General features: G+C 57.7%; 2 protein-coding genes and 2 long non-coding RNA genes across 7 annotated transcripts; 2 read left to right on the forward strand and 2 right to left on the reverse strand.

Moving 5' to 3' along the window:
* Nucleotides 1-1254: 1254 nt before the first annotated feature.
* Nucleotides 1255-6657, forward strand: LOC121107227 (outer dense fiber protein 3-like). Of its 3 annotated transcripts, none has more exons than XM_046902487.1 (9): nt 1255-1596; nt 1894-1934; nt 2021-3397; nt 3669-3798; nt 4353-4553; nt 4958-5059; nt 5403-5524; nt 5692-5832; nt 6385-6657. In XM_046902487.1, exons 4-9 carry the CDS (start codon nt 3681-3683, stop codon nt 6466-6468), a joined length of 768 nt encoding a protein of 255 aa, XP_046758443.1. In that variant the 5' UTR covers nt 1255-1596; nt 1894-1934; nt 2021-3397; nt 3669-3680; the 3' UTR covers nt 6469-6657. The 3 variants fall into 3 exon arrangements, with proteins under 3 accessions (XP_046758443.1, XP_046758444.1, XP_040506233.1); XM_046902488.1 differs by having other exon boundaries at nt 3022-3397; XM_040650299.2 differs by having other exon boundaries at nt 1894-3397.
* LOC121107232 lies at nt 2899-8444 on the reverse strand. Its single transcript, XR_005840956.2, has 2 exons — nt 7240-8444; nt 2899-7106 (listed from the first exon to the last, which is right to left on the reverse strand). It is a non-coding gene; the product is annotated as an uncharacterized LOC121107232 (long non-coding RNA).
* A 325-nt stretch (nt 8445-8769) lies between these two features.
* Nucleotides 8770-13551, forward strand: LOC121106547 (borealin). 2 transcript variants are annotated; one of them, XM_040650245.2, is made up of 10 exons: nt 8770-8920; nt 9008-9136; nt 9432-9472; nt 10517-10592; nt 10905-11041; nt 11720-11799; nt 12045-12143; nt 12331-12457; nt 12891-12977; nt 13365-13551. In XM_040650245.2, the coding sequence occupies exons 1-10, from the start codon at nt 8839-8841 to the stop codon at nt 13407-13409; spliced, it is 903 nt and encodes a 300-aa protein (XP_040506179.1). In that variant the 5' UTR covers nt 8770-8838; the 3' UTR covers nt 13410-13551. The 2 variants fall into 2 exon arrangements, with proteins under 2 accessions (XP_040506179.1, XP_046758424.1); XM_046902468.1 differs by having other exon boundaries at nt 12045-12131.
* On the reverse strand, nt 13456-16515 carry LOC121107235. The gene is made up of 2 exons (XR_005840960.2): nt 14262-16515; nt 13456-14140 (listed from the first exon to the last, which is right to left on the reverse strand). It is a non-coding gene; the product is annotated as an uncharacterized LOC121107235 (long non-coding RNA).
* Between the last annotated feature and the right edge of the window lie 71 nt (nt 16516-16586).

The following is a 16586-nucleotide window of genomic DNA, read 5'->3' on the forward strand; positions in this document are numbered from 1 at the left end:
AGCTCCTTGAGAGCAGCCCTGCGGAGAAGGACCCGGGGGTCCTGGTGGACGAGAAGCTGGACGTGAGCCAGCAGTGCGCGCCTGCAGCCCGGAAGGCCAACGGTGCTCTGGGCTGCACTAAGAAAGGGGTGGCCAGCAGGGAGAGGGAGGTGATTGTCCCCCTCTACTCGGCTCTTGCGAGGCCCCATCCGCAGTACTGCGCCCAGGCCTGGGGCCCCCAGCACAAGAAGCGATCGTGGAACAGGTCCAGAGCAGGACCACTAGGATGAGCAGAGGGCTGGAGCACCTCTCCTATGAAGAAAGGTTGAGGGAACTGGGCCTGTTGAGCTCGCAGGAGAGAAGGCTCCGGGGGGACCTCACTGTGGCCTTCCAGTACCTGAAGGGAGCGTATAAACAGGACGGGGAACGGCTGCTTACGAGGGTGGGTAGCGATAGGACAAGGGGGAATGGTTTTCAACTGAGGCAGGGGAGGTTTGGGTTAGATATTAGGAGGAAGAAGTTTTTCACCCCGAGGGTGGTGACGCACTGGAGCAGGGTGCCCAAGGAGGTTGTGGATGCCCCGTCCCTGGAGGCATTCAGGGGATGCGGCTGGATGTGGCTCTGGGCAGCCTGGGCTGGCGGTTGGCGACCCTGCACATAGCAGGGGGTTGGAACTAGGTGATCGTGGTGGGCCTTTTCAACCCAGGCCATTCTATGATGCCATGAGTCCTAATGCCACGTTGCTCTGAAGGGCTTCCGTTCAGACTGGAGCTCGGCCAGTACCAAGACTGGGTACGCGGACCTCCGGAACTACCACTGTAAGCCACGCTTATTCCTTCAGCGTACCGGGGCGATGGAAGCCAACGCAGCGCTCAGAAGCACAGCGCACAGTGTTTGGGATCCCCGATTTGACATCTTTGAGTGGCCTCCCAAAACTCCTCCTTGCACGCAGCCGCAGCCGCAGCCCTGGCCGGGGAGCCCCGCCCCGCCCCGCCCCGCCCCGCCCCGGGACGGTGCAGGTGCCGGTAGTAAGGCTCCGCGTCCCGCAGGCCCTCCAGCGCGTCGGCCAACGACGGGCAGCGCGGCCCGCGCCGCAGCAGCTCGCTCAGGCCCGGCTCCGCCGCTCGCTCCTCGGCCAGGCGCAGCACAGCGGCCCGGGGGCGGTCGCCGCGCCGTGCGTCATCACACCGCGCCGGGTGCCGATTGGCTGCGCCGCCGCTCGCGGAGCTCTGATTGGACAGCAGGCGCGCGTCGGGCGGCGGTTGAACGCGGCGCGGGCGGTGCTGTGGCGCCGTGCGGGAGCAGGAGCGGGGCTCGGTGCGCTCGCGCCGTTCCTCGGCCCTCATGGCTCCTGCCCGCAGGAAGGCGGCCGCGGGCGCGCGCGGCAGGAAGCTGAGCGCCTTCCTGAAGGACTTCGACCGGGAGGGTAGGCCGCGGGCGGGCGCGCCGAGGCCCGGGCCGCGTCCGACGCCGTGTCCGTCCCCGCACTGAGGAGCCGGGTCGAGCAGCTGCGGACGAACGGGGAGCGCCTGGTCAAGGAGATGGAGAACCTGTACGACGTGGAGCTCCTCCGGCTGCCCGCGGCGCTCCGCGAGATGAACTGGCTGGAGTTCTTCGGTACCGGCGGGGGGCGCGGGCGCGGGCGCGGGCGGGGCGGGCTTCCCCTGAAGCGGCGCTCGGAGGCCGTCGCTGAGGAGCGGTGGGACGCGGCGCGCGGGGCTCGCGCGAGCAGGACGCGGGTGGGCGCGGGCGGGTGCGCCGCCCCCTCTGCCCGGGGCCGCTCGCTCGCCGCCGGAACGCCTGCTGTGCGCTGCCCGCTGCTGCGGCGGCGTTACGGCGCACCTGCGTGTGTTGCGGGAGCTGTCCCGGCGACGTGCCGGAGTGACGCTTCCAAAGGAAATATCTTCTTTGTAGCTAAAGGGGGAAGCCAGAAAGTCGTGGAGGAGGCGGTGACGGTAGGTATCCAGCACAAATGGGAACCTTTCCCTCTTGCCTTGTGTGTTCGTGTAGGAGACGAGCCGAAGGCTTTGTGCATCCGCAGGAGAGGAGCGCTGCTGCGATAGCGCGGGTTACGCACGCAGCTGCTGCGTTAAGACTTAGCAGGAGGAGATCCTGTGGTGTCCCCCGCAGGGCTTGCGTGCTCGCGCTGCTCCTTGCCTGGCTTGCCAGGCCTGCTTAATTTCACGGGCTCGCTAAGGTTGGAAGAGACCTCCCAGATCCCTTCCAGAATTGCTGGATGATCGGGGTTTCCCCTCTGAGCCCGTGGTGGAATCACCACCAGCCGCTTACTGCAAGTAGCATCAGAAGCACGTCGTGTGGAGGGGACCTTTCCTTTAAACGTCCACTTTGAACTGGTAGTCAGGGTGCTAAAAGGAGCTGCGCTTCAGTGCTGATCGTTTACGAAGCAGCTCCTCAAACTCCCTCATGTGCTCTTAAGCCAGGCCCCAAATAATCGGTGCCTCCGTAGGTAGGCCTGCTGGGGCCGCAAGCTTCCTCTCCTCAATAGCTGCCTGAGCTTTCAGGGTTCTGCGGGAGTTTGGGAGGGGAGTTCCGTGACACCGGGAGCGTCCACTTCTCTAAGTTTTCTCCTGAGTTCCTCCACACCCTCTGCCTCTCAACGTTACGCAGCTTTGGGGAAGATCCCCGACCGATACTGATAGTGAAAAGCACGTTCTGAAGACGTGGCAATGTGAACAACGGGATTCTGTTGGTTTGAACGTTCCAGAAACTTTGAGGGGGAGAAAAGGAGAAGGGTGGGAGGAGGGAACCCGTGAAAACATCTCTCTGCCCATTGACAGATTCCCTGGGAAGAAGGCAGTGGAGGGAATGAAAGCACTAGCACCCTCGGGACTTTGAAGTAACTTCTGAGGCTCAAACTGTGCCGCGTTGTATACGAACACCAGACGGGTGTCCCAGCTGTGCTTTTAGGGCTCTCGTATATTTATTTTTATATACATCTATACACACAGAGCTCCAAAGAACAGAGTGTCATTCTCAGAAATGTTCCAGTAGGTTCGAAGTAACGTAATCTCTCCCTTGCAGGTGACGCTGACCGAGCCTCAGGAGCCCCGGGCGGCACGTGGCTAGAAGTGAGAGCTCAGTCCATCTGCAGGTGTCGGCAGCGTGCGCTACGGCTTTGTACTGGTTGGGGTGCGAGGCCGAAAAGGCGTGGCGGGCGTGGCTCCAGGCCAGCCAGGAGATGTCACAGCACAGATGACATCACCCGGAGCCCGTGTGCTGTCACAATGCATTGCCATGACGACGCCGGGCCCTCCCCAAGGACAGCTGGCCGCTGGCTCCAGGCGCCTCATTTGTGAGCTGTGCTGCCCGCAGCCGCTCGCCGTGCCCTGTGCCTGAGAGCAGCCCCAGCAGCAGACTAGCTCAGCCTCATCGCGCTCGTCCTCCAAGGCTCAGAGAGGTGAGGGAGAGCTCCTGCACACGTCAGGCTGCAGAGCCCAGCTGCAGGGTGCGGGCTGAGCTCCGGTGTGCGCGAGGGGCATGCAGCACGAGGCTGGCAGGACTGGCAGTGAGCGGGAGAAACTGCTGCCGGCCCTTCCGGCTCAGGAGCTGCAAGCCACGTGGCGGACAGCTTGCGGCTGAGCAGAGGAGACGCGGGGGGCGGGAAGCAAAGCTCACCTGCGGCCTCTGTTGGGGCAGCCCGTCAGTAACTCCTCTGTTCTTGCCTTTAGGTTTGGAGGCACATGCCTGCCAGCATGGACGGAGCCTGGGTGGGGACCTGGAGACCTCATCGCCCACGCGGCCTCATCTCGGCCCAGTTCCCCAGCCCCGGGCCCCAGTACTCCATCCCGGGGACAACAGGTACAGCCACCATCCCCAGGGCGTGAGGCGCACCGGGGACATGGCGGGGCAGAGCAGCTCCCGAGCCTTTCCCCGTTCTGTCAGAGCCTCCTGGCTCCCTGGCGCAGCCGCGAGCCAGGCCTGGCCGAGGAAGGCCGGTGCCGCTGGCGCTGCTCCTTGTGGCCCGGGGAAAAAGGGGCCCGCTTCTGGCCAGCGCAGACTCAGCTTTGCAGCTGTAGAGAGGCGTTACGGGGTCTTGCAGAACAATTGACCCTTAGGGGGCTCTCGCTGTGGAGTGCCTGCACGCGTGGTGCGGGTACAGGCAGCGTGCTGGCCAAAACTCCGCTGTCTTTTTGCGGTGACTTTGCAAGGCACTCGCGCAGCCGTTTGCACTCAGGGACTGACTCTTGTGCGCTCCGAGGCCCGGCACAGCTCGCCTCCAGGGCTCTTGGAGGAAGAAGTCACGCGGGAAGGGAATGTCGGGGCCAGGGCCCGGCGCCTAACTGCGCCTGTTCCAACGGAGCTTGAGACGTGCAGCTGCACAGGGGTGTGCTCTCTTCTGCTTTTCCTCCTAGGTTATGTGGGCCACAGCCCCACCAAAGCCCGTGCCCCCGCCTACACGTTTAGAGGGACCAAACCGCCTGCGGCAGGGAGCTGCGGGCCAGGTCCCTGCTACTTTGTGGAGCCCGCCATCACCAGGAACGGGAAGTACGTGGCTCCGGGCGCCCAGCTCCGGGGACGACCCGCGACGAAGACCACCGTCACTCCCGGACCAAGTGAGTACCACTTGTGCAGCACTTCACCCAGACAAGACGAGCGGGCGGCGCGTTTGCCCGGGGCCAGCTCGCGCCCTGATGGAGCTGTAGGTCTTTTTTGAGAGAACGCAAACCGCTCTGAGCAGCGATAAACGCCCTCGGAGAAGGACAGCTGCCCAGGGCCACGGGCCGAGGGCACAAGGACCCCGTGTCCAAAAAGAACAAGCGGCAGGGGGCTGACGGGAGGGACAGCAAGGCAGGGCATAGCGGCGGGGCACAGAAGAGCGTCCCCGCGTGCTGCCTGTGTCCCCCAGCGGCAATTCTGCAGCTCTTGAGAAGACCCTTTCCTCGGGACAGTGCCTGTGCGGTTGCAGAAGAAGAAGACCGGCGCTTCACGGCTTTCTTCCTCTTCTCTTCCGCCCCAGGTGACTACCGCACCGAGGCAGCCAACAGGCACGTCTTCAAGTGCCCACCGGTGCAGTCCATGGCCTTCCGGCGGGAGCCCCTCCGGACAGACCACCCTCCAGGTACGCTGACCCTGGCAAAGGCAGACCCTTCAGCCTGAGCATCCCGCAGGGACGGGCTGCTGCTCAGCACCAGCAGCGGGCCTACTGCACAGCCTGCGCGGCAGGACGCGGCGCTGGGGCCGCAAGCTTTCTTGCACGACCAACACCTCTGGGCCCGCAGCGGCTGCGGCTGCTCAGGCTCGGAGCTGCTGGCGCTGGCCCAGTGCCAGAGTAGAGGGAGGAACTGGCAGAGGGGCGAGACCTCCCTCCTGCTCCCACCAGCAGGCTGGGCAGGCTGCCCCTCTCTGCTGCTTCCGTCTCCTCCAGCCCCTCGCGCACACGCTCTCTGCTGCTCCTCCTGCAGGTCCTGGCACCTACACGCTGCCCAGGCTGATGGGGCCCAACACAGTCTACACATCGGCCAGCCCCTGCTACTCTGTGAGGGGAAGGAGCCAGCGAGGTCGGTTTGACGAAGACCTTGCCAAGGTGAGCTCTGCCGCTCCTCTTTTCCGCGTTAGCATCCGAACCTGGGCTGCTCCCCCTGTGCCACAGGGGCTTCCAAGCCTGCTGCAACTTTGCTTAACGCAGACTGCCGGGGAAAGAGAGAGCCTTGAATGTGACCCCAGCCCTGTATGGTCGTGACTCTCTTGCAGACTCCGGGTCCTGCGGCGCTCCCCAAAGTGCCTGTGGATGCCTACAAGACCAGGGCGCCCGCGTACACGATGGCAGCCCGACCAAAAGCTGGAGAGGGCAAAGCAGCGAAGCCCGGGCCGGCAGACTACAGCGTAGGCCGGGTAAGGCAGCTGCTCAGCTCTTCCCCTCTGTTTCACAAGCGCGGCCTTCACGCCTCTCCCCCTTCCCCTGAGGCTTCCTCCAGCCCAAGAGCTCCTGGCCGCAGGGACCAAGTGCAGGACAGCAGGCCTGCCCCCTGCCCTCGTGCCACCTGCGAGCAGAGGGAGGGAGGGAGGGACAGCACAGCACGCAGCTTTTCCTCCCTCTGCTCCTTTTCCCTTCAATGGGACGCGCTGGTCCTTCCCAAGCTCTTCTGGGGGACGCAGCTCAGAAGGGCTCCAAGCAGCATGCCCCCAGCATAGGAGAGAGAGTTAGCTGCGAGCTCCCAGCTGCACACCCGGCCCGCTCCGAGACAGGAGGTGCCCGTAAGCCCACCTCCCCGAGCCAGCTCTGCTCCAGCAGGGAGCTGCACCGGCTTTGCGCTGGCGTTCAGCCCTGCCCGGAGAGGCACCAGGGACTGTCTGGGATCGGAAGGGGTGCGGGACAGCAGGGAGCGAGGGCAGCAGAGGAGAGAAGGGCCCTCGCTGACCTGCCTTTCCTTTTCGCCCTTCCAGGTGACGCTGATCAAGCCCCAGGCGCCTGCATCCACGTTTGGAATCCGGCATTCCCTCTACACAACCCCTCTCATCGTGGAGTGAAACAGCAAAGCCTGGAAGGCCTGGTTTCCTTTCCTGGAACGGAAGGGGAGGGGAAGAGAGAGCGACCATCTGCCGGTTTCCCTTTGATTCCATTTCCCTGCCTCGTGCCTCGGGTTGGGCTTTTGCCCATTTTACTGTTGGATGCCAGCGATAGGAGTAAGTCGTTAATAAAATGTACCTTTATGTATACTTGCTTGTCACTCCTTTGTCCTCACCGCTGCCCACGGGAGAATGCGCCACCGCTTCCTGAAGCCTTTCTTTCTAACAACATTTCTAACGTTGGAAACGGCTGATGCTTGCTGTATCAGTCATTTGCATTCCTGATGTCTGCCCCGCGTGCTGAAGCGAAGAAGAAACGAAGCAAATAGCAAAGGGAGGCCGGCCGCGGGCAGTGCCGCCCTTCCAGCGCCATCAGGTAGATTTTCGCTTTCTTGCCATATCTGCCCGAGTGGATGCACCAGACGCCCCCGGGGATTCCCCCGAAGGGGCACAGGTCTCGGCCCTCGCCGGTGCGTCCACCGCCGTACTGACAGAGGTGAAGAGCGCTACCCCGGCCCGCTGATGAGGCCGCCTGGCTTCAGCTACAAGGGCCGTCATGCTCCAAGCTCTCCTCCGGAAGGAGGATTTCAACCACCCAGCTATATGCAGGGAAAAGAGCAAGGTGAGCTGCAAGCAATCCAGGAGACTGCTGCAGCCTGTTGATGATAACATCCTGCTCCGGGTATCGGACAGATCGGCCAGAGGCGAAGCATTACTAGACCTGGTGCTCACCAATGCGGAGGAGAGCGATCGTGGAAGACCATCGAAGGTCGGAGGCACCGATTAGGACCGCCACCACAGAAAGACCGAGCACGTGCAAGGACGCAGAACCCTACGTTAGTGATGTCAGGGAAAGTACTGAGTACGTGCGTGCCGTCTGGGAAAACCTTGACATGCACGACACAAGAGACACGCATCAGCTGAAGCTCTTTTGCGCGCAGTTGGGCGGAGCGATCCCCCATGCGTCAGCGCCATAAGAAAAGAATGCCCGCTTCAGAGTGGGGGAAGAGCTCCTTGAGAGCAGCCCTGCGGAGAAGGACCCGGGGGTCCTGGTGGACGAGAAGCTGGACGTGAGCCAGCAGTGCGCGCCTGCAGCCCGGAAGGCCAACGGTGCTCTGGGCTGCACTAAGAAAGGGGTGGCCAGCAGGGAGAGGGAGGTGATTGTCCCCCTCTACTCGGCTCTTGCGAGGCCCCATCCGCAGTACTGCGCCCAGGCCTGGGGCCCCCAGCACAAGAAGCGATCGTGGAACAGGTCCAGAGCAGGACCACTAGGATGAGCAGAGGGCTGGAGCACCTCTCCTATGAAGAAAGGTTGAGGGAACTGGGCCTGTTGAGCTCGCAGGAGAGAAGGCTCCGGGGGGACCTCACTGTGGCCTTCCAGTACCTGAAGGGAGCGTATAAACAGGACGGGGAACGGCTGCTTACGAGGGTGGGTAGCGATAGGACAAGGGGGAATGGTTTTCAACTGAGGCAGGGGAGGTTTAGGTTAGATATGAGGAGGAAGAAGTTTTTCACCCCGAGGGTGGTGACGCACTGGAGCAGGGTGCCCAAGGAGGTTGTGGATGCCCCGTCCCTGGAGGCATTCAGGGGATGCGGCTGGATGTGGCTCTGGGCAGCCTGGGCTGGCGGTTGGCGACCCTGCACATAGCAGGGGGTTGGAACTAGGTGATCGTGGTGGGCCTTTTCAACCCAGGCCATTCTATGATGCCATGAGTCCTAATGCCACGTTGCTCTGAAGGGCTTCCGTTCAGACTGGAGCTCGGCCAGTACCAAGACTGGGTACGCGGACCTCCGGAACTACCACTGTAAGCCACGCTTATTCCTTCAGCGTACCGGGGCGATGGAAGCCAACGCAGCGCTCAGAAGCACAGCGCACAGTGTTTGGAATCCCCGATTTGACATCTTTGAGTGGCCTCCCAAAACTCCTCCTTGCACGCAGCCGCAGCCGCAGCCCTGGCCGGGGAGCCCCGCCCCGCCCCGCCCCGCCCCGCCCCGGGACGGTGCAGGTGCCGGTAGTAAGGCTCCGCGTCCCGCAGGCCCTCCAGCGCGTCGGCCAACGACGGGCAGCGCGGCCCGCGCCGCAGCAGCTCGCTCAGGCCCGGCTCCGCCGCTCGCTCCTCGGCCAGGCGCAGCACAGCGGCCCGGGGGCGGTCGCCGCGCCGTGCGTCATCACACCGCGCCGGGTGCCGATTGGCTGCGCCGCCGCTCGCGGAGCTCTGATTGGACAGCAGGCGCGCGTCGGGCGGCGGTTGAACGCGGCGCGGGCGGTGCTGTGGCGCCGTGCGGGAGCAGGAGCGGGGCTCGGTGCGCTCGCGCCGTTCCTCGGCCCTCATGGCTCCTGCCCGCAGGAAGGCGGCCGCGGGCGCGCGCGGCAGGAAGCTGAGCGCCTTCCTGAAGGACTTCGACCGGGAGGGTAGGCCGCGGGCGGGCGCGCCGAGGCCCGGGCCCGAGCGCAGAGGTCGGGCCCGGGCCGCGTCCGACGCCGCGTCCGTCCCCGCAGTGAGGAGCCGGGTCGAGCAGCTGCGGACGAACGGGGAGCGCCTGGTCAAGGAGATGGAGAACCTGTACGACGTGGAGCTCCTCCGGCTGCCCGCGGCGCTCCGCGAGATGAACTGGCTGGAGTTCTTCGGTACCGGGGGGGCGCGGGCGCGGGCGCGGGCGGGGCGGGCTTCCCCTGAAGCGGCGCTCGGAGGCCGTCGCTGAGGAGCGGTGGGACGCGGCGCGCGGGGCTCGCGCGAGCAGGACGCGGGTGGGCGCGGGCGGGTGCGCCGCCCCCTCTGCCCGGGGCCGCTCGCTCGCCGCCGGAACGCCTGCTGTGCGCTGCCCGCTGCTGCGGCGGCGTTACGGCGCACCTGCGTGTGTTGCGGGAGCTGTCCCGGCGACGTGCCGGAGTGACGCTTCCAAAGGAAATATCTTCTTTGTAGCTAAAGGGGGAAGCCAGAAAGTCGTGGAGGAGGCGGTGACGGTAGGTATCCAGCACAAATGGGAACCTTTCCCTCTTGCCTTGTGTGTTCGTGTAGGAGACGAGCCGAAGGCTTTGTGTATCCACAGGAGAGGAGCGCTGCTGCGATAGCGCGGGTTACGCACGCAGCTGCTGCGTTACGACTTAGCAGGAGGAGATCCTGTGGTGTCCCCCGCAGGGCTTGCGTGCTCGCGCTGCTCCTTGCCTGGCTTGCCAGGCCTGCTTAATTTCACGGACAATGTGAACAACGGGATTCTGTTGGTTTGAACGTTCCAGAAACTTTGAGGGGGAGAAAAGGAGAAGGGTGGGAGGAGGGAACCCGTGAAAACATCTCTCTGCCCATTGACAGATTCCCTGGGAAGAAGGCAGTGGAGGGAATGAAAGCATTAGCACCCTCGGGACTTTGAAGTAACTTCTGAGGCTCAAACCTTGCCACCAGACGGGTGTCCCAGCTGTGCTTTTAGCTTTTAGGGCTTTCCTATATGTACAGCCTCCAGGGGTGGGCATGCTCTGGGCGGCCTTTGCCTGTATGCCCCTTGCAATCCTCTTAGCATTTTAACATTCTTCAGGGATGGTCACAAAACAAACAAACAAAAAAAACCCTAAACACGATATGATTGCACTCTTGGCTGCTCCATCATCACACGCGGAGATCACCGTTGCCTAACGCACCAGCCCTTCTCTCCCACTGTCTATAAGGTTGCTCTGCTCCCCTGGAGTTGTTTTGCAGAGCCCTGTGCTGTGGGGGTTTGCTCCTAGGTCTCTGGAAGAGCATGCACCTTTCAGTAAGCTAAAGCATTGCTGTGGGGTGGAGCAGCAGGGAGTAGGTGAAGCGTGCTTGCAGCTGCCCAGCAAGGCATGCTGCCGCTGAAGGGCGCCGAGATCTATTATGTCCAGAGTAATGTGGAAGGACCTCGTTTGAGTACAACAGAGGAACGTAAAGATATTTTTGCTGTGAATGGTTATAAAGACTTTGCCTGCAACTTTGACTTATCGCAAACTCACGCTACTGATCATCCTGACAATATTATGACTTCTTAATCCTAGGCAGACTTGGGAATAACAGAAATAAACAAGCTAACAGCAGAACTTATCCAGACTCCTTTAAAAATCGTCACAAAAGGTCAGTAGTTAACATTCTGTGAATACTGATTTGGTTCTTTGCTACAGCCTTTGCTACATTTAAAGACGGGGACGTAATTCTCCCTTTACTCCTGCAACCTGAAGTACTTTTACGTGCTTTAATTAAAGCATTCTGAATAATTCACAGCCGTGTTCTCTTTACTGTTGTCGTCAGAATTCAGATTTTAGAAGCAAACTGTTGCCAAAAGAAGCTTGTAGTATATTTCCTTACCTTAGCTAATGGTCAGTTATGTCACGGTAGGGTTGTTTTTTTTTTTCTGTCAACTTGAACGATGCTTCCTCCTTTTCGTAGAAAAATCTAAACAGGGTATTGAAGCTACTGAAGAAGCAGCAGAGGTTCCTTTGCTTCCTCCAGCAAAGAAAGCGAAACACGATAGCCAGCTTCTGCTGGAGCAAGCAGCTGCAAGTACTAATCCAAGAAACGGAAAGGTGAGTTGCAGCTCTTTGTGATGGCTTTTGTTCCCAGGATATAAACTATGTAGTGAGGCGATGCTGATGCCTGTGGTGGGACAGCTGTGCAGGATGCCGTAAGGGTGACTTTGAAAAAGCTGTTGTTTCCTGAGCGTTCCGGTGACGCTGGAAGCTGGCTTTCACTGGCAGGTAGTGCTGTTACTTATGGCGAGCAAAGTGACTGTGCTGCGAGTTACCTCTGCGTTTATTCCTGTTGTACTTCTGCACATGAGAGTCTCCTCCTTCTCATCTGAGTGGGTGTATTCAGTGCTGCTGTATGTAGGGAGTGATATTCCCTAGAGCAGAACAGTCTGGGCCACGTTGAAATTATTTACCAATAATGCTTTTTGATTTTCTATTTTATGAATTTTGCTGTGGGCAACAGTAAACACGTGAGCCGTCCCGAGTCAGAGTAGAAGTTAACGAGGTCCGTTATCCTCCGGAAGTTCTACAGCTGAACTTTGGGGAAGAGATGTGAGAATAATACTCAAATGGGGGAGGTAATACTCAGAGATTTGTCCAGTGGCTTGTTTCAGGCTCTCGCGCTGCAGGAAGGAGCCTGCTGAGCCAAGCGTTTTGTATGGGAGCATTTGCTCAGTGCGGACTCGGCTGTCACGGGAGAAGGAAATGACTGACTTGGCAGCTAATGTGTTTCAGGTGAGGACGTCCACTAAGAAAGCACCAGTGTCCAGGAGCAGAAGAGCTCCTTCAGCAAGAGTGAAACGCGTGAGTAAAAGGTAACGGCAATGAGTTTTGTGGCAGGATTTCAGAAACAGAGAGTAAAGGCGCAGTGCTAACACAGCTGCTGAATGGGATGGCACGTGGCCTAGCAGGCTGGATGATGTAGGCATGCTGTGCTGTAGGGCGATCTGTGAGAACCTTGGGTTGTCTCATCTGAGCCTTTGGTAAGACAGTGCTTACGTATCTGTTAAAATTATTCTTCTGAGAGCAGGGCTCTACTTACATGCTTCCTTTTAAGCAGATCAAGCAAAAGCAGCTTTATCACTCCAGCTACCGGCAGAAATCTTGATCTCTGTGCTCGAGGAGGCGCCTCCATCGTCACGCCCAGGTTTGATTCGAGGTTTGTATTCTGTTGCATTTCTCTGTTAACTGCTTACACAGAGGAGTGCCTTGCTGCTTACTCCCTATATCTCAGTTGTCTATATGCAGAATATTTTCCAGCAGCGCTTTGAACGTGCAATGGAAGACTTTTTGTCCAAGTGCTTTAAGCAATTGCAATAAAATTCCTTACCTGTTGCTTTTTCCAGAGTTTTCAAGACGCCGGGTTTGCGCACACCCGCAGTAAATGAACGTGTTTACACCATCTCTGCTAACGGCAGCCCCCTTGCTGATGGCAATGATGTCTTCATTACCGTTCCTGTTGGAGGAGGGGAGGTAAAATCAAACTTGAGCCTGTAAAATCCGTGCAGCAAGGGGAGCCTGTACCTTCGTGGGGGCCTAATCAGTTTCAAGGGACTCCTGTACGTTCGTTCTCGCCCGCTTACTTGTGCCACCGCAGTTTATCGGGAGGTAAATGTTGCTTAAAAAGACGCTGAAGAAATTATGAGTCAGAAGCGGGAGCTGTTGGCTCTGATCTAAGCAGAATGCAGACTGTTGCTTTGCTGGGCTTTTAAGTAATGCTGAAAGTACCTTCTGCTCACGGCAGTGTGTTGGTACACCAAGGGCAGGTATGAGATGAGCTGGTCAAGCTGGATGTGGTTCTTGGCACGTATGTGGTCTCCTAATGTGCATGGAGTTTTATTTTTGCTGCTTCTAGCTGCTAAACAACCGGCAAACCTGAGATCTGTTGGTGTTTGGCTTGTTACAGAGCATTCGTTTAACAGCAAGTGATCTGACCAAGAAGAATCTTCTTCATCTCAATCCGGAGGCACGAGGCATTATGAAGAAGCTATCTGTAAGTCTGTTTCTTTCTTTCTTTCTTTTTTTCTTTTCTTTTCTTTCTTTTTTTTTTTTTTTTTTTTTTTTTTTTTTGTTCGAGACCTGAAGCTATAATGCAGCCTTGTCTCTGTCCTTAATTGTTGTCCGTAACTGTTGAGCTACTGAGCTGTAGCAGAAGCTTCTCATTTCAAGTCTTGTATCTTAGCTTCTACCACTGGTGAAGAAGCAGCATGAACTGGGAAGGGAAGGAGGGATAAAACTTCACACTTGTAGAAAAATAACTGTTGTCAGCATTTTGAAAAACTGAATCGAAACTAAAGGTGTCTTCTGCTTCAGGTGGAAATCGGAAGCGGCTGTGGGTTATAATCTCTTTGCCTGTTGATGAATTTCTCTTTCTTTCTAGGTTCGTCTTGCACAAGCTTGTAGCAGTGCAAAAACCCATAGGTGAAGGGCAGTGAATGTCAACACCTTTTGTAAACGTGGAACTACTCCTATAAGCTACGAGTACATTTTATTTGGTGTCTTACAATTCTGTGAGCATTCATTTAAACGAAATGAAATTAAAAAAAATAAAAAAATAAAGAAAACCAGCAAAGCAGTTGAAATCAGTGCTGTATAACTGACAACGCTGTTAATATTCAAACGTCCTTTTCCAGCTGTCAGCGTGATTCAGTTGCAGCTGGTATGAATCACAGCTACCTGGCAGCTAATAGCTAACCATATTCATCACCCAAATCCATTTCCCATTCTGTCTGAGCCCCGTGTGCCGCCAGGCAGTGGGTAAGCAGTAGTTCATTTCTCTGCAGTGTATTGCTTGTGCACACTACTAGAATCCCTTCTGCCCCTTCTGCCGTGTACGTGGCCGTTGTGTTTGGTTTAACCAAATAGGAACATCCCTCTGCTATTCAGTTCAGGTGTTTCGGGCAATGCAGGGAAGCTGATTCACTTCTTTATAGCAGAATCTCTCAGTGTAATGCTCCACAGGGGCGCTGAAGGTTCCGGGGGTGCACATTGGCGATTGAGGAGGAGGATGATGAGGCCCGAATGCCGCTGCCAGGCGTGTCACAGGAAGCTCTCATGGCTGCAGCGGCTGGGAGCGGGTGAGGGGCGGCTTTGCTGGTGTTTTGCCAGTGGACAGCGTCAGCACAAAGGTTGCAGGCAGCATTCAAAGAAGTGCATCTTAAGTTTAAAGGAATGCGATAATAAGCGAAACGATACAGCAAGAATAACACAGAACAAGACAATGCACCTAACAGTTACTGTGTAAGGTTAAGTACAGTAATTAAGGAATATACATTACCAGTTGCCCTCACACTTTACCATCGCCCAGATCTGTGGTCGCTGGGGAGCCCCAGTTGCAGTGAGGTTCTGGAGAGCCTGTTCCTGGCAGCTGGGAGCTCCTATGCAGTGCATCCACTCGTAGGTGAGGTCTCCACCCTTGCTGCAAGACGGTCCAGCCTTTATATGGCTTCATTCTCCCTTTGGATCCCACCGGACTTGAGGGTTGTGGTTGTCACTGACAGCATTCTTGTGACCGTGTCACCAGGGCTGCGTCCCCTTGAGCTACTGATGCTGCCACCGACCACTCAGTGTCCCAGCGGTGTCCGTGGCACCTGGCCTGTGGGGACTTTGGCCTCGTGGTGGCATTGTCTCCAGACAGAAGCTCCTTTGAAAACGCTGCAGTTTTGCCATGCTTAGGGGCTCTGTGTGATGTGGCACACGGCTGCGGTGGGGAATCCAACTGCAGCTACGGGGTGGCAGCAGGCTCGCCTGTGCCATGGTGGTTCCAGAGGGCTGGGCATCCCCAAGGGGATGACAGTGCTGCACTGCAGGGCTTGAGACGTGCGTCATTCTCGCTGCCCGAGCTTGATGCAGAGTACTGGCACTGGAAACCTGGCTGTGAGGAAATGGGGGGCAGGAGGAAGTTCAGGAGGAGATGCCAAGCTCCTTTGGGTGTCATAATTGTGAGGTGAATTATAATAATAATTGTGAATAATAATAATAATTGTGAGGTGAATAATAGTGAGAGTGTGAATAATTTGGGTCTTCGTCTGTGTCATCGTACGAGTTCCATTTTTGAAGGCCTCAGGGCTGTATACACAACAGTACCTGTTAATGATTGCACCGGTACCCTCCTGGGCAGCAATCACTATGTCGAATTCCATGTGCTTCAATGGTACAATTTTCTGTGTTTGTTGTAATCTCCAGCTAATCAATCTGCTAGCTTGATGTGTTAAATTCAGCGCTGCTGCAGTATCATTAGCTGATGCTGATCCTTGCCATCCAGCAGAGGCTACCACAGCTTGTGGCGGGAAGATGGCCATGGCATAGAACCACCAAGCAGCCCGTTTATGTCTGGCCAGAAATGTTTGCTGATTAGTTGATGTTTGTGGCAATTTGGAATGTATGGTACTGGGTATGTAGGGTCATCCCCAAATAATCATCTGGAGCAGCTGAAGGGTAGGTACGGCCAGCCATGCAGACCACACACATATGAAGACCCTCACAGTATTACATGCACAGAAGACTCATCAGGATCCTAATTCAAGGGTAAGAGAATGTTCTTAAGCCAGTTTTTGGGTGAAGCTCCTGGAAGAAGCAGTGATAGTAGGTATGCAATGGAAATTTAGAGTTCCTTTATAGAACTGTACATTCCAGCAGCACGCCACCCTATTTTATTGCATTCCCTTTCACTCTGTTCTTTTTCACTCGACTCTACTCCACCTCTTTTCATCGCATTCCGCTCCCATCCATTTCATTTCATTGCATTCCCTATGACTTCGCACCACTCTGCCTCATTCATCTCCACTATACCTCATTCTGTTTCATTTCTTTTCAGTGTGCTCACTCCCCCCTCCCTGCCCCCTGCTTGTCTGCCTCCCTTGCTTTGACCAGCTGTTCCTTGCTCAGCCTTGCTGGCTTCCTGCCTCTTCGTGGGGACAGAGTTCTTGCATTCTCCCAGAGATGTCCTTAGAGTTGTTGGCTCTGTTTGATTCCTATTTCTTTAAGGACCAGTTTCCAGGGGACCTCTCCCCCTGATTCTTTTGAAAGAGCTGGACAGCTGCACTTTTCTGCAGTTGGAGGGACTGACTGCTCTTTGCCAAGCCCTCAGGATCACAAACAGCCAGTACACAGTTGCTGCAGCCTGCACTGCCTCTCAGCTTAATTTCTGTAATGAGCTCACCAGCACTGGAGGGGCACCCGATGGGTTTCAGGGACACCCTGCAGATCTCGAGTCACCAAACTACTTGAGCAGGCACCCAGTGGCTCCGAATGACACCCAAAGGAGCTTGGCATCCCCCCCTGAACTTCCTCCTGCCCCCCATTTCCTCACAGCCAGGTTTCCAGTGCCAGTACTCTGCATCAAGCTCGGGCAGCGAGAACGATGCACGTCTCAAGCCCTGCAGTGCCCCGCCACGGGACGGTGCAGGTGCCGGTAGTAAGGCTCCGCGTCCCGCAGGCCCTCCAGCGCGTCGGCCAACGACGGGCAGCGCGGCCCGCGCCGCAGCAGCTCGCTCAGGCCCGGCTCCGCCGCTCGCTCCTCGGCCAGGCGCAGCACAGCGGCCCGGGGGCGGTCGCCGCGCCGTGCGTCATCACACCGCGCCGGGTGCCGATTGGCTGCGCC

This window comes from Gallus gallus, chromosome 19 (genome assembly GCF_016699485.2).
Source record: "Gallus gallus isolate bGalGal1 chromosome 19, bGalGal1.mat.broiler.GRCg7b, whole genome shotgun sequence".
In the NCBI taxonomy this organism is placed as follows: Eukaryota; Metazoa; Chordata; class Aves; order Galliformes; family Phasianidae; genus Gallus; species Gallus gallus.